Source organism: Nannospalax galili, unplaced genomic scaffold (assembly GCF_000622305.1).
Source record: "Nannospalax galili isolate Female #2095 unplaced genomic scaffold, S.galili_v1.0 scaffold381, whole genome shotgun sequence".
In the NCBI taxonomy this organism is placed as follows: Eukaryota; Metazoa; Chordata; class Mammalia; order Rodentia; family Spalacidae; genus Nannospalax; species Nannospalax galili.
Genome location: NW_008347312.1, coordinates 4,026,735 through 4,043,038, shown reverse-complemented (window position 1 = coordinate 4,043,038; position 16,304 = coordinate 4,026,735). Strand labels below are relative to the sequence as shown.

The 16,304-nt window shown below is 48.4% G+C and overlaps 1 protein-coding gene across 4 annotated transcripts in view; it reads right to left on the bottom strand.

The window, feature by feature from the left end:
- The window catches only part of Tmc7 (transmembrane channel like 7), a 61,793-nt gene extending 46,007 nt beyond the window's left edge, over window positions 1-15,786 (bottom strand). For 3 of the 4 annotated variants that reach the window (XR_003851234.1, XR_003851235.1, XM_008843884.2), the window contains exons 1-2: window positions 15,662-15,786; window positions 1,573-1,816 (exon numbers count right to left, since the gene is read on the bottom strand). Coding sequence is in view for 1 of the 4 variants with exons in the window: in XM_008843884.2 (XP_008842106.2) it covers window positions 1,573-1,816; window positions 15,662-15,710 (293 nt within the window). In the remaining 3 variants the exon portion in view is untranslated. The remainder of the gene's footprint in view (window positions 1-1,572; window positions 1,817-15,661) is intronic. The other variant, XM_029568695.1, reaches the window with a different exon arrangement.
- Between the last annotated feature and the right edge of the window lie 518 nt (window positions 15,787-16,304).

Here is a 16,304-nt window from a genome sequence, read left to right as displayed (position 1 = left end):
ATTTGATCCATTGTTTTCTTTGCTGTACAGAAGCCTTTTAATTTAATGAGGTCCCATTGTCAATTGTTGGTCATAAGTCTCGAGTGACTGATGTCCAATTTAGAAAGACTTTTCCTGTACCTATATCTTGTAGCATACTACCTATGTTTTCTTCTAACATTTTCATCATTTCAGACTTCACATTGAGATTTGATCCATTTGGAGTTGACTTCTATACAGGATGATAGGAATGGATATAATTTCATTTTTGTTCATGAGGCAATCCAATTTTGCCAGTCACATTTGTTAAAGATATTGTCTTTCTTCCAAGTGTTTTCTTGGCACTTTTTCAAATAACAAGTTGCTGAAATTGCATGGACTTATGTTTGAGTATTCTAATATATTCCATTGGTCTATATGCCTGTTTTTGTGCCAATACAATGGTGTTTTATGTGGGGAGCTGCCTGCCGTCCCTGCAGACGCCATTACAAGATGGCGCTCACATCTGGTTCATGCTGAGCAGTAAATAAGTCAGTACGCATGCCCGAAGTAATTTTCCACCTTCTAGTCTCTGCCTACCTTGTGGCGTGATATGGGCTGATGAGTTTGCGACCAATCAAGAGTTGCCACGTCCAAGACGGGCTTACTAACCTATATAAGGGCTGGGTTTCCGACATTCGGGGTCTTCGCCCTGTAAGCTTATGCTCTCCCTCTCAAGATGCATTAAAGCTTTTCTGCAGAAGGATCCTGAGTGTGCCGCGTCATTCTTGCTGGCGAGACGATAGCGCGGGACATCCTTTCCTCCCCAAGTTGGTTTTGGTCAGTGTTTTACCAAAGCAATGGACACCAAACCTGAACAATGACTTAAAGTATAGTATCATGCAGTATGAGCAACTGGCTCAGTGAGACTGCTCTCATCCCCCTGGCTGAATTCAGACAGTGAGATAAAAGATGCAGAGCCACAAGACAGAAAGAAACTGGGTAGCCAGAAGTGATGGTGTATGCCTGTAATTCCAATATTTGGGAGGCTGGGGCAGGAGATTTGTGAGTTAGGTCTTGTTTCAAAAACAAGAGGGACGGGGGCTGGGGAAATGACTCAGTAGGGTAAAGTGCTGCTGTGCAACCATGGGCAGGGAGATGGAGAAAATCAGGTCTTGGGCTCTCAGTGGCCAGCTAGTCTGTCCAATCAATGAGTTTCAGTGAGACTCTGTCTCAAAAAAATGTAGAGAGCTAGAGAGGTGCAGGACATTGACCTCTGGACCTTATATGTGCGCGCGTGCGCACGCACGTGCATGCACACACACACACACACACACACACACACACACACACAGTCTGCCTCTCTGAATGGCTACAAAGTACTCACTGAACTGAACCTGGGACTTAATTCAAGCACGAAGTAAATACATAGCCTGACCAGCTATTATATGGTTGGATGAGCAAAAGTTCACACATCATGTCACAAGACCTTAGGAATATCCTCTAAGGAATGAAGCTGCAGTGATGTGAGCTGTCTGGGAACTGTGCACCAAGCTCACAATCCCCCTGCCCAGATCGTGCATCTTGCCACTTCCAGGCAGTCACCCAACAAACCTTAGTCTCCGTTTCTCAGAGATGTTCAGCGCATACTTTCGGATGGACTGGCTGTTGAGGTTTTCGGTTATCCCACCCTCCAGCTGGGAGCTGTAAGAGTCCGTGGGCTTTAGCAGCGTGCCACTCTGCTTGTCCCGGGACAGGATGTTTGTCCTCCTGCGTGCAACTGAACAATAGCTTGGCAGTTCTTGAAGGAAGTTCACGGGTGGAGAGGAGAAGCAATTAGAATCCAGAGACAGGTTCTCTAGGTAGGAGAAGAAAAGCATCATTCATTCCAGATTGCTCAGGAGCCAGAGAACTCTGGCATGGGTGCCCTGAATCTCAAGGACTACGAATAAGCCTTGCAGAGAGTCATTTGCCCAGTTGGGGACAGAAACATTTGGATTTTCTTTTCTTTAATGTAATGGGGATTGAACCCCGAACCTCAGAAATGCCAGGCAAGTGCTCTACCACTGAGCTACATACCCAACCCTTTTCTTCTACTTATTTATGTATTTATTTATACGAGATTTTGCTAAGTTTTCTAGGCTAGCCTTGAACTCACAATCCTCCTGCCTTGGTCTCCTGAGTAGTTGGAATTACAAGCCGAAGCCAACAGGACCAGCTGTGTCATTTTGCTTTTTTTGCTTTTGTTTTGTTTGCATGTGTATGCATGTTCTCATATGCATGACTACATGTGTGTGCAGGTGCACATGCACCCGGGTACACATGTGGAGGCCAGAGGTTAACGTCAGGTGTCTTCCTCAATCTTTCCCCACTTGAGCCCAGAGCTTTACCAATTCAGATAGTCTAGTCAGCTTGCTCCAAGGATCCAGTCTCTGCCTCACAAGTAAGTGCTGGAATTATAGGCAAGTCACCATGCCCACCTGGCATTTAAGTAGGTTCTGGAGATCCGAACTCTGGTCCCCATGCTTGGGTAGCAAGCTTTACCCACTGATCCATCTCCCCAGGCCCTGGCTATGTCTTATTTGCCATGATGGTGCTCAAGATAGTGACATCATCTTCAGATATATCTGCAAAAAGCTTTAAGTTGTAGGATACCTATGAGCACAACCATCAGCTAAGTGCACAGTACATTGCCACATGGGGCTAGGGATAGTTGTTCTATCTCAGATCAGTGTGGGAGAGAACTGTAATGCGGATAGCATAACTAAGAAGCACGGGTGCTAGGAGACTGCATATTGATAACTGGGTCACCAACAAGAATAACAGTCACTAAGCATTTCTAACATGACAGGCACTATGTTAAGACGGTCACACATAGCCAGATTCAGTGCAACATCCAAGCAGTCCAGCTACTCAAGAGGCCAAGGCAAGAGGGTTGTGAGTTTGAGGCTAGTCTGCAAGTTAAAGCCAGCCTAAGCAACTTAGTGAGACCTTGTCTCAAAATCAAAATCAAAAAGGAATGTAGCTCAGTGGTAGAGTGTTCACCTGGCATGCTGGAGACCCTGGGTTCAAAGCCTAGCTTGGGAAATAAAAAGAAGAGAGGGAGACAGACAGACGGGCAGACACACTCTAGTGAACTGGACTGTGCTCTGCTTGGACCCACAAGATGCAAAAGTGATACTGTGCTGTTTCTGAGGCAGCTTTGGGAGGCTTTGCAGGCTCTGCTGTCCTCCAGAGTCCCAGCAGAATGTGCTCCATCCAACCTGCTGTATGGAGGTTCACAGCAGATAGGGACAATCACCCACTGAGGCCATCTGGGTACGTCCACTCCCTGAGGCAGAGAATACTATTCTCCCCGCTGTACGGATGAGAACAGCAATGGATGGTGACTCTGTTCCTGTCCACTTTTCTGTGCCCACCCAGGCTCTCAGCCCTCAAATCACACTCATTTAAGCTCTGATGACACCCATTTAAGGATCTTTTCATAAGACATAAGGATCTTTTTTTGTTTGTTTGTTTGTTTTTGAGACAGGGTCTCCTTGTAGCCCCAGCTGGCCTGGAACTCACTTTGAAGACCAGGGTGGCCTTGAACTCACAGAGATCCGCCTGCCTCTGCCTCAGGTGAGCGCCACCATGCCCAGCTGATGACAGAGTCTTTGCTATGTAGCCCAGGCTGTCTTGAACTTACTCTGTAACCCAGCTGGCCTCAAGATTTCTTTTTCCCCCACTTCGAGCTCACTTTATAGGCTGTGTCAGACTTTACAAACACGTCTTGGTCTCACCCCCTCAGCGCCTTTGTGGAAGCTGTTCCTTTGCTTGGAACATACTTTGTCTACTCCTTTGCTTAATGAACTCCTCAACTATCTCTGCCTCAGGGAAACTGTCCCTGGCTTTGTTACACACGTTCCCATACCCCATAAGCATCTGACAGCACTAATCATAGTACAAAAATATCTTTGTGTGGCCATCTGAGTAATGTCTTTCTGCCCGTGGGACTTTAAAGTATCGACAGGCTGGGCTGTGTTGGCATCCTGGCACTTGTAGCCCAGGAACTAGCACCATCCTTGGCAAGGAGTAAGGGCTCAGTAAACACTCACTGGATGGACAGGGTTGACTGGTGTTTCTCATTTGCCTGTGTTTAGAGAGCATGGGTTGGGGTTGTTGGAAATAGCAGGTTTTACTGAGCCTGTGCGGTGGTCAAAGGGGAGGGACACCACTCTCAGGATGAATTTTGTGCCTAATCAGATTTCAGTTGTAGGAGGCTGACTCTGAGCTGAGACAGAGGTGACGAGGGGAGAGCCATAATTACCTAAGCAATTACCTCCATGGACACCCTAATTTCTATGCTTCCTGTTGGGCACCAAATGGCTTAGCTTTGAATCCCTTTTTAGCTGTGTGTTTTGGGGAAGTTAGTTAACCTCTCTGAGAGGTTAGTTAACCTCTTTCTGGGGGTGAGGGGAGAGAACATAAGACTCATGGATACCTGGGGAAGGGCAGAGGACTGGGGGGCAGGGGTGCAAGGTCTCAGTGAGGTGGCAGACACAGTGCCCCCTGCAGGTGTACCAGAAGGTAAGGAGAAGCTGGAGAACAGGTGCCCCCCTCAAGATATGCAGATCCCTAACCTTTGCCCCTCCCTGACAGGCATGTTCAGACAGGAAGCAACAGCTGTCCCACCCACTTCGATGATGCTAGCACAGGAGTCTGGGTTCTGCCAGCCTCCTTGAGCAAGCCACTGCTGCCTCAGTCACCCCTGCCTCACTCACTCCACACACCCAGAGGATGTGACACATTCTTACTGAGAAGCTTTCTCAAACAAATAGGGGTGCAAGTGATTCCGGAGCTGGCCAATCTGGAGTGTGGTCTTGGGGGCCACTCTGAGCTGCAACAAAGAACTATTATTAACCAGGAACAAAGGTCTTTGCGCATGGAACCTGTTGAATATTCAGCAGCTGTGGGGGCAGGGATCAGCACAGGGTGGGGATTTCAGCTTGGCCTGGCTTGACATGCTGGCCTGCCACCCACCAACCAGGCCATCTCAGGAGAGCACCAGCTGCTCTCATTTCAGGAGCCTCAGCATGAGCCACAGACACGCCTGTGACCCTGGCTGATCATCTGTGAGTACTCACTTTGGGCCCCACTGTTGGAAGCACAGAAAGCCAGGCCTGGTGGTGTACATGTGTAAGGCCAACAGCCTGGAGGCTGAGACAGGAGGACTGCTGCAAGTGTGAGGCCAGCCTGGGCTACATAGTAAGACCCTGCCTCAAACAAACAAACAATAAATAAGCGGTAAATAAATGCATATTATGCAATAAATAAATACTGCATCATTATACATACTACTCCATCTTTTGATTAGAACTGTCTCTAGTTTATGGATGAAAGAATTGAGTTTACAGGAAATGTATGAGTTACTTTTCTCATTGACATAACAAAATATCTGCCCCACAGCGGCTTAAGGGGAGACAGACGTATTTTGGCTCATCCTTTAAGAGGGGATACTGCCCCTTATGAGGAAAGGCATAGTTGGAGGCAAGTGAGGCAGCTGGTCACATCTCACCCGCAGTGAGAAGGCAGAGGTGCTCAGCTCACCCTCTCCTTTTTATTCACCCTGGGACTCCAGCCCATGGAACGGTGGTACCACATTCAGGGTGGGGCGTCCCACCTCAGTCCTCAGTTATCTGACGTAAGAGGTGTATCTCCTAGGTGATTCTAAGTCTCATCAAGTTGAGGATGAAGATTTGCCATCCCCATCATTGGCTGACTCGGCAGGTAAAGTGCTTACACTGCAAGCTTGAGGACCTGAGTTCAATTCCCAGAACCCACAGCACAAGGTGAGAACAGACTCTTGAAAGTTGGTCTCTGACCTCCATGTGTGCTGTGGCACACCCACCTGCACTCACAAATAATTGAGACACAAACTCAACTTAAGGGGAAAAAAAAAAAAAGGATTCACCACCACAGGACGTAAATAGAGAGGAGCCTGTCTGCTCACGCAGCTATTAAGCCTTGGAACTGTGGACTTAACATACCTCATCAGATTCCCCCAAATACAGCCTTCCCCATGAAGTAATTCAAGGGGCTGCGGATTTGAAATTGCTCTATAAATACTAAAGTACCATGCAGAAAGTGGGCAGTGACTAACTGCACTTCCCCTTGGGATAAGTGTGTTCATTCTATTCATACTGTATCTGTGTGTTTCTGCTTCAGCCACTCCATGGAAATTTCCCATCTTTAAATAAAATACATGTAACAGCGAAGTGAGCATCCTTATCGTTATCACCAGCTCCATCTCCTCATGATTTCATACAAGTCTATGCACTGTATAGGTCAAAGCACGACCTCTGCTTGATTCATCACATGAACCTGTGTAGTGAGACACAGAAACCTTTGGTACCCTGTTTCTACCACAGGGAAACTGAGGCCAGGGAGATGACAACCTGCTCAAGGCTTTGATGCCAAGAGAGTTTTGGTTCTGGCTTCTTAGACAGCTTGCTGCACTGCTCTGGGCCTCCGGCTACTCACCCTTGAAGAGTGTGAGCATCAGATGTCCATTGACTTGGTCCCGCCCAGGGTATGGCCACTTAGGAATAGCAGTTAGCGTGGGTGCTCCTTAGTTATCAGCATAATTAATTAGCTGCAGTTGTCAACTTGATACACCTGGGGAGAAGGAACCTCAATTGGGGAATTTCCTCTATTGGACTGGCCTGTGGGCATGTCTGTGAGGCATCTTCTTGATCCTTGAGTGATGTGGGATAGTCCAGGCAACTGTGGGTGGTGCTACTCCTGGGCAGGGTTGTATAAGAAAGCAGGCCGAACACAGGAGCAAGCCAGGAAGCAGTGTTCCTCCGTGATCTGTACTTCAGTTCAAAGCTCCTGCTGAGCTCCTGCCTGATTTCTCTCAAAGATGTACTTGGAAGTGTAAGATGCAATAAACCTTTCCTCCACACATTGTTTCTGCCTAGAGTGTTTTTATCATAGCAAGAGAAAGCAAAGTAGGACAGTCAACATTTGTGTGGGGGAGATGTAAGGCATACTTCCAACATCAGGGTGTCTCTATGTAGGAACACTTAGAATTTCTTGGCCACTGGAGTCAGACTTCAACAATTGCATTATTGCTGATGCTGATATGGGGGGATGATGGATAATTACAGGGAACTTGTAGCCAGGGCAAGCAATGCTACTTTTTTTCCCCCAGTACTGAGGACTGAACCTGGGGCCTCATGCATGCTAGGCAAGCATTCTATTGCTGAGTTACATCTTAAACCCCATTTTTTAACTTTTTATTGTGAGACAGAGTCTCACTAAGTTGCCCAGGGCTGGCCTTGAACTCACAATCCTCCTGCCTTAGCTTTCTGAGTAGGTGGGAGAGAGGCCTGTGTCACCAGGCCAGCCTCATAGTTAAGATTCTCTCTGAGGCTTAGAACTGTGTGCTGCTCCTATAGGGTCCTCCACCTGAAATATGGATGAATGAATTAATGAATGAACGAACAAACAAAAGGCAGGGTGGAGGAAGGACGTGGAGGGCGTCCTTAGGCCCTCATGTTCTTGTCAGTTCTCCATGGGTCACCAAATCCTAGTGAAGGAATGAACCCTCCCAGGAAACAGGCCAAGCATGATCTAACTGGCACCCAGGCCCCCACAGCTTCCCAGCGTGCCTGCCAAGAGCAGATCCAGCTGTATTTGGTACTGAGGTCACTGCGGGCTTTGCCTCCTACTCTTGGACTTGTGGAACTCTGGGTAAGAATGGACCTTGTGGGTCACAGGGCCTCTGCCAGCTATTGTGGGAATTACAGTGTCCTCTTTTCTCTCAGGGACATGCTCTAAGAACTCAATGGATGCCTGAAAACAAAGAATATATGGAACTCTGCATTAGACACACACGAAGAAAAGACATTTTGTGTGTGTGTGTGTGTGTGTGTGTGTGTGTGTGTTTTACTGGAGATTGAACTTAGGGACTTAGGCAAGTACTCTAATCACTGAGCTATACCTCTAACCCTGTCTTTACCATTGTAACTAAACACTTATACACTGTGGTCTTAGCTTTTCTTTTTTATTTTTAATTATGGGTTTGTGCACATGAGTGTAGTACCCATAGAGGCCAGAAGAGAATGTCAGATCTCCTGGAGCTGGAGTTCCAGGGAAGTGTGGCCACCCAACAGTAAGCACTCTTTATTAAGGACCAGGGTTTGATTCTCAGCACCACATGGTGGCTAATAACCATCCCTAACTCCAATTCCAAGGGATCTGACACCCTCTTCTGATGCCCTCTTCTGACCTCTGCGGGCATTGTATGACATGGGGTTCACTTACATACATGCAGGCAATACACTCATACACATAAAACAAAAATAATATTTTTAAATGAGAGGAAAAGTAAAGAAGTTAAGCATTGCACGTTATCCTTTCCCATAGGGATGATAAATTTTTTTTACATTTGTGAAAAAAAAAATTTTGTTGCTTTAGAGACAGTGTTCTACTACGTAGCTCAGGCTGACCTGGAACTCACTATGTAGCCCAGGCTTGTTCCTAGCTCAAGACCCTTGAGACTCAGCCTCTTCAGACCTCAGATTACAGGTATGAGCCATTATTCTTGGCTCCATAATTGAAAATTTTTAAAGAAAATAAAAAACTGGTCAAAAACATTGGCTCTAGTTGATATTTTTATTTCAGTTCTGTCCATGAACCTATCTATGGAAAGGCCCTTTGGCATTAGAAATGCAATTTGCTGTTCTTAGCCTGGTGACTAGAATGGGTGGGGAGACAAACTTCCTGAACACTTTTCCACTCACTATGGTTTGACGTAACTGTTATTCTGGAAGCTAACTGGAGGTAAGGAACTGGAATAATCCATGCTTATAGATATGTTAGAAGCTTCTAGAATTCAGAGACTCTAGTTAAAAGCTGCCATGAGATATCCATCAAGTGCTAAAAGAAAACAAACTTCCAAAGGGGCCAGTGAGATGGCTCAAGGGTAAAGGCACTTGCCACTGAACCTGACCACCTGAGTTCAATCTCCAGAACCCACATGATGGAGAGAACCAGCTCCTGCAGGTTGTTCCCTGACTTTCACATAAATGCTATGATACATGGGTGCCTCCTCCCCACTACACAAATAAATATGGATGGAATTAAAAAAAAAAAAACTAAACCCTCCAAAGTTCTGCCCCTCCAAAGTTTACCCACCTCCCACCCATGTACCCAATCACCCCCTTACCCACTCAGTCACAGAATCGCATTTAATGATCAATTGCTATAGGTCAAACAGTCCTTTAACACTGAGTTGCAGTCCTAACCATGATACACCACATCCCTATCTTTTTGAAACATACATTCTAGTCTGTGAAGACAGGCATTAAACAAAGAAATAATGTATTTCAGATGGTGATAAATTGGGGATAGGAAGTGGAGAGGTCTTGGAGAGGGGCTGTAATTTCAAACAGAGTGGTCAAGGACAGTCCCCTGAGAAGGTGACACTTAAGTCCTGAAAGCAGCCATGCAGCCATCTGGGAAAAGGATATCCAAGGGAGAATACAGTACAGGTGCAAAGGCCCTGAGGCAGAATGGTGCTCAGCCCCTTTGAGGAACACTATGGCAGGAGGAAAACAGAAAATGCAGTGAAGGGACAGGAGGTCACAGGAGGACAAGTCAAACTACATGTCCTCCCACAGTGAAGAACATATCTGCCCTCTCCCACATGGTGGTGTGTAAGCCACAGGGGTGTGACAGAGGAAATGAAACATTCAGTCACATGTCTAGAAGAGCTACCTGTGGCTGCTGTAGGGGACATTATGGGAAAGCCTCATCCACAGGAAGCCAGATCCTGGGGAGGAGGAGAGAAGCCCTCTTGGCCTGCCAGACACCAGGACAAGTGAGCTGGGAGGATGTACCTGAGACACATGGACATTTTATAAGCAGATGAGCAAACAGCCCTCAGGAGTGGTGACTAACTCTGTAATCAGGTCCACGACTGGGCCAAGTCACTGGATCTCCTGGTTTGCAAGTCAAGGGAATATGCGGTGTGCTGGCTGTGGGCCAGGTCCTGTGATTCAGTACGCCTGATGACATGGGCAGGGCAGGTAGGGCAGAGCCCAGTCACTTTGGCCTCTTGCCTGGAGCTGAGCACCAGCTCCATTTCCCAGCTATGTAAGGTGGTAGGCTTCTTGAGTATCCTGTGCCTCAGTTTCTCCACAAATACAGTGGGGACAGCTGTCCTGAGGGTTAGGTAACTATGGTGTAAAGTGCTTTGACAAAAGCTAGACAGTAAATATTTACCACGGGCCCTAAGTCTCTGCCTTGGTGAATGGGAAAAAAAATCCCAAAATGAATGTCACGGTGGTGTCCTAGCGAAAGCTTATTTACAGGAATGGGTGGTGACTGGATTTTCACAGTCCTGGCATAGAACACCTCTTGTCTCGTACTAGACATGTGGAAGCTAGGATCTTATTAATTGATAAGCTTAATATACGTGATGGTTTTGAATCTGTATGAGAGGTCTTCTTGCAAGGCCAGGCTGGTCCTTAAGCAGACTACATGCTCTCTGCCAAGAACATTTCAAAAGAGTTGCAAGCTGGGTGTGATGGGGTATGCCTGTAATCTCAGCACTTGGGAGACTGAGGCAGGAGGACTTAGGAGTTTGAGGCCAACCTAGGTTATAAGGTAAGGCCTAATCCCAACAGGGTCTCAAGTAAGTGCAGCTGGCCTCAAATTCAATATATAGCAGAGAACGGCCTTGAACTCTAATCTTCCTGCCTCCACCTCCCAAGTGCTAGGATCATCACATCTAGCTTAAGCCCTACCTCTGAAAGGAACACATTACCTTCTTTTTAAACTTTAAAAAAATATATTTTGATTTCATAAGTGTTTTGCCTACATGTATGCCAAGCAGTGCCCACGGAGGCCAGAAGAGGGCATCAGATCCCCTGGAACTGGAGTTACAGACTGTTGTCAGCTGCCATTCCAGAGCTGGGAATTGAACACAGGTCCTCTGCAAGAGCCAGTGCTCTTAAACACTGAGCCCCATATTACCTTCTAGCCCCATATTACCTTCTAATACCAGCACCCGGAGGACCAAACCTCTAACACACAGGTGCTTAGGGGACAAGCCATATCCAAACTACAGCAAGTGGCTAGTTGAGTAACTTCTCCATGCCTCAGTTTCCAAAGAGGAAAAATGAACAAATAATCCTGTTTTGTTGTTTTCCTTTCCGTCCCTGTGATAAACACCATGACCAAAACCAGAGGAAAAGGTTTTTTTTTATTGGGCTTATACTTCTAGGTCACAGTCCATCACTGATGGAAGTCGGAACGAAAACTTAAGGCAGGACCCTAGAGGCAGGAACTACGGAGGAAGGATGCTTCCTGTCTCACTGGCCTTCTGGCTTGCTCACTGGCTCAGGTTCAGCTAGCTTTTCCTATTCAGCCCAGGCTCATCTGTCTAGATATGGTGCCACCCACAGTGGACCAGGCCCTCCAACAGCAATCATCAATCAAGACAATCCTTCACAGACATGCCCACAGGCTAGTCTGATCTGCTCGATTTCCCAATTGAGGTTCCTTCTTCCCCGGTGACTCCAGGGAAGTCAAGTTGACAATGAAAACTAACGAGGGCAAATCCCTTACTTCATTGAGTTGCTGGGAAGAGCTGAAGAAAACTACAACTTGGAATCCACAAGCGAGCTATAGCGCCAGGCTGCTGAGTCCTCAGAACAGGCCCCTGCTCTCCTGACTTCGGCCATCCCTGCTGCTCTAAGATCTACGTGAGGCCTCTTCACACACACCAGGGGCTGTTCACCATCACTGATTACCCCCACACCGCCCACTGAGCATTCTGGGTGGGGTCCCCCCAGAGCCTCAGGGACCTCAAACCAAGTGCTGTCCATCACAGTAAAGAATTTCAGAACCAGTCGAGAGAGAAGGAAAGTTAGCTAATGTATTGATGAAGCAGAAAAAAAGAGATGCGTTTGAAGAGAGTGGTACACAGGTCCCAACTGCCCGGGCCAAGTTGCTGCAGATGCTATTTTAAATTTGTAACTAAGTCTGATGTTAGGGAGCACCAGCTGGTCTGGTTGCTTTTCTTATCACAGAGCTCTGTCCTTGGACACAGGGCTTTTTCCGTCCACTGTGTAGATGAAGGACTGGCTGGGAGAGACACCAATCAAAGAGCCTTGATCTTCCCTGGGTCACAAACAAAGAGGTTGGGCTTAAGGCCTCCTTCAGGGGACAGTTTAAACAATTTCATTTCTGACACTTCTCAGAAAGGGAGAGGGGCAGACCATCTGGTCAGCTGTGTCGAAATTCCTGGGTGTCATCCAGTGAGGGACAGAAATCAGAACAGAGGCAGGGGTCCGTTTCTCGTTTTCTCTTTTCTTTCTTTTCCTTTATCTTCCCTTCCTCTCCACTCTCTTCCTTCCTTGGTCCCCCTCCGCGTTTTGGGGGGACAAGGGCCTCAGCCTCCTGCTGATCCCAGCGTGGGCCCACCTTGCCTGGCTCTCCCCTTTTTTGTTTGGTTGGTTTGGTTCTGTTTCTTTTAATTTCATTTATTTATTGTGATGAGGGGGATGCCAGTGGGCATGTGCATGTGGAGGTCAGGAGACAGCTGTGGGGGTCTGAGGACAACTTGCAGGAACTGGTTCTCTGCTTCCATCATGTGGGTCTCAGGGATCAAACTCAAGTCAGCAGGCTTGGCAGCAGACACCTCTACTTACTGAGCCATCTTGCCAGCCCTGGGTTTGGCTTTTTGAGACAGGGTCTCACGTAGCCCAGGCCAGTATCAAACTGGCTATGTAGCTGAGGATGGCCTTGAACTCCTGATCTTCATACCTCCACTTCCCACCTTGGCTCCCCTCTATTTCCTAACTAGCTCTCCTTCTCTACCTCAGTCCTCTGCCTTTGTGGTCTCCTCTCTGTGAAGTCTCCTGCTCAGGCCTCAAACACCTTTTCCATCCTCAGTTCAGTCACCTCAGAGGCCCTGCCCCCATCCACACTGGTGCCTCCTCCCCTCTCTCTCATCTGTGACTTCCTTCCTTGCAGGGAGCCTCCCTGGACTTTTCTTCCTAGTCTTCCCTCTCCGACTTAGTGTCTGACCATTGTCCTGGAGCTCTGTGGTCTCAAGGACCCACCGGTCTGGTTAACACACAAACTTCCCAGAGGCAGGGCCTGGCTAGCGCTGGCTCTCCTCCCTCTCTCCACTTCTGAGAAAGTACCCATTTCATAGCCAGCCTCCACTGGGTGCCCCAGACCTTGATGACAATCCAACCTGAGATAAAGCAACCAGCTTGCAACAAAGCCATATCCCCCCTTTATCCCTCTAAATTCTTCACTTCCTGAAAAAACAAACAAGAAAGTCACCCCTATTCTGGGTCCCAGTTGCTGGGCAGAAGTCTGCTCCAGGCAGAAGCACAAAAAATAGCTGAGAACCAGTCCCCAGAGAACTAGTTCTGCCTGAAAAGGGCTGAGGAAAACTCCAGCTGTGTCCAGAACATTCCATTCTCCTCAGACACCTAGAAGGATGGTGGGTCACCTAGCGGATGAATGGGCTCAGCAGATAAGGGAGAAAAACAAATATCAGAGGTCAAGTGGCTATTTGTCTTCAAGTCTGAAGGCTGTGGTATAAAGATCTGAGACAGAGACCCTGGTTGTCTTCAGGTCACTGCGGTGTGTCCTTGAAGCAGACACTAGAGCCTGCCCTTCCCCTCTAGCTTTCCTTTCCTTCCCTTCCTTGGTCCCTCAAGGTGAGCAGATTTTTCTCCACCATGGGTTCCCACCATGATGTCTTGCCTGGCCACAGGCCCAAAGCCACAGGGCCAACCAATCAACGACCAGAACCTCCAAACAGTGAGCCAAAAGAAACACTTCCCATTTTATAAATTGATTAGCTGAGTTGTTTTCTTATAGGGATGGCCAGCTACCTGCTACACCCTACCCACCTGTCCTATCGTTATGCCTATAGAGCAGATGCTGTTTAGAATGCTACAATTTTGCAAGCAAGGTCCTTTCTGAGTCATCCCACCCCATACTGGTGGCTACAAGGTCAGAAAACTGCACCTGGCCAGGACAGGCAGCACAGGCCTATAATCCCAGCTACCAGGAGGCTGAGGAAGGAGAGCACCAACCTAACAAGGCCAACAACCTAACAAGATGATCTTTCAAAAAAAAATTGCCAGAGGTAGTGGTGCACACCAGCATTTGGGAGACAGAGGCAGGAAGGTATCAGTAGCTCAAGGCAAGCCTAGACTACATAGGGAATTCTAGGCTAGCCTGGACTACATGAGACTTTATAAAAAAAATAAAATAAAAAGGCAGCTGGGGAATGCAGGTTATTGGGAGAGCTTGCCTAGCACGAGGCGATGGGATCAATCTCCAGTACTGAAAACAAACAAAAACAAACCAATAAATTTGTACCTGTCCAAGGGGAAGGGGGCTGGGGCTCTTCTATCCAGACCTAAGTCTATAACCACTCTACTGCTAAGCCACACCTAGCAGCTGGCTCAGTGAAGGATTCTAGTAGGCAAGCCAACCACTGAGCCATAGTCACAGCCCTTCACTGCAGGATTCTAGGCAGGCTAACCCCTGAGCTAGCTGCCCCTAGGCCCTCACTGGGGGACTCTGGCAGGCCAGCCACTGAGCCACACCCCAGCTCCTCACTGGGGGACTCTGGCAGGCCAGCCACTGAGCCACACCCCAGCTCCTCACTGGGGGACTCTGGCAGGCCAGCCACTGAGCCACACCCCAGCTCCTCATTGGGGAACTCTGGTAGACCAGCCACTGAGCCACACCCCGGCTCCTCACTGGAGGACTCCAGCAAGTCAACCACTGAGTCACACCCCCAGCTCCTGGCTATTTACAAAAAGGCTGAAATTAAGCTAACATCAATATTTATACTGAACAATATGGAGCATCATCCGATTTTTCCTTTCTGATTCTTGAGAACGTTCCAAAGTTTGGGATCTTCTAGATTTTTCTTCTGGATGTGGAGAATAACCCACTATGAAGGGCCCAAGGCCTTATCTCTACACTGCTGAGAGTTGCTGAGCCCCAGCCTTTGTTAATTGGGTCTCACAAGCAAGCACAGCCCTTGTAGATAACATTCACAAGGAGGTCTGGGCACAGAACAAATAAAATACAAAGACTACAAGGAAGCCTGCCTGGGGGATTGGCAGCTTTTCGATATTGACTGGGAGATGGCTTTATATATTTATGTAAAATTCACGGAGCTGTATAATTTATTGCAAGTAAAACACAATAAGAAAAGAAAGCATCACTGTGTTTGGCTAGCTGCTATGCGCTGTGCCTGGCTACGGGCCAGGGCTGTCTGTGCTGGGCACTTACCTGTTTCTCAGCAAATCTCACCACTGGCCTATTATCATTTTATAGCAGAATCTAAGGCTCAGAGAAGGCAAACCACTTATCAAAACTCACACAGCAATAAAGACCAGAGGCAGAACTGGTCGCCAGTGGGACTAAAGGGTTGCTCTGGGCAGGGGCTTCAGGCCAGTCTGAGAGCGAGGCGGGGCTGTACGTCTCTTCGTGGAACAGGTAAGGCAGTAGTCTGGAGTCGGGGTCACCGCGTGGAAGGTACAGCGGCCACCCCGGCTCCCGGAGGGGACGTCGCCGGAGGCCGCGAGGGGCTGGCCCGCCCCACCTGCCTCCCCGCAACCCCGGGAGGGGACCAGGCCTGCGGCCCCGCACGCCGTCACCGTCCTACCTGGGTGTGCGCCCCGCTGGTCCGGGGCGCCAGCGCTGCCCTCGCTCATGCCGGCTCCGCGGGGACCGCGCTCCCGCCGCCGCCGCGGGGTCCAGCAGGCGCAGCCCGGCCTCCGGCTGCCCAGATTCCCCCGTGACGTCACAGAGGCGGGCGGGGCCGTTCCGCGAGCGCGGTGTGAGGACCGGCCACCTCCCGGTCTGGCTCCCTCTCCTCTCTCTCCAGTCTCCTACCTCCTCTCCCCTCTCCCTCCTGTCTCTGTCCTACCTCCTTCCTCCTCACCCTCTCTCTTTCTCTCCTCTCTCTCTCTCCTTTCTCTTCCCTCTCTCGCCTTTCTTCTTCCTCTCTCTCTTTGGTACGTTGAGGCAGAGTCTCATGTAGCCCAGGCTGGCCTTCAGCTCCTGATCCTCCTGTTTCCACCTCCCAAGGGCTTGGAATTACAGGCAGAGCCCACCATAGTGTTGTAAATTGCTATTTGGGTCCCAAGACCTGTGTGTGTCTACATATGTATACGACACATATCTGTGTATATATGACACACCAAAAGTGTCTAACAAAGTTGCCTTTTGGTTTCGTATATGTGTATGTGTGTGCACATGTATATGTATAGATGCACACTTATAACACACCTCTAGTGATGTATCTT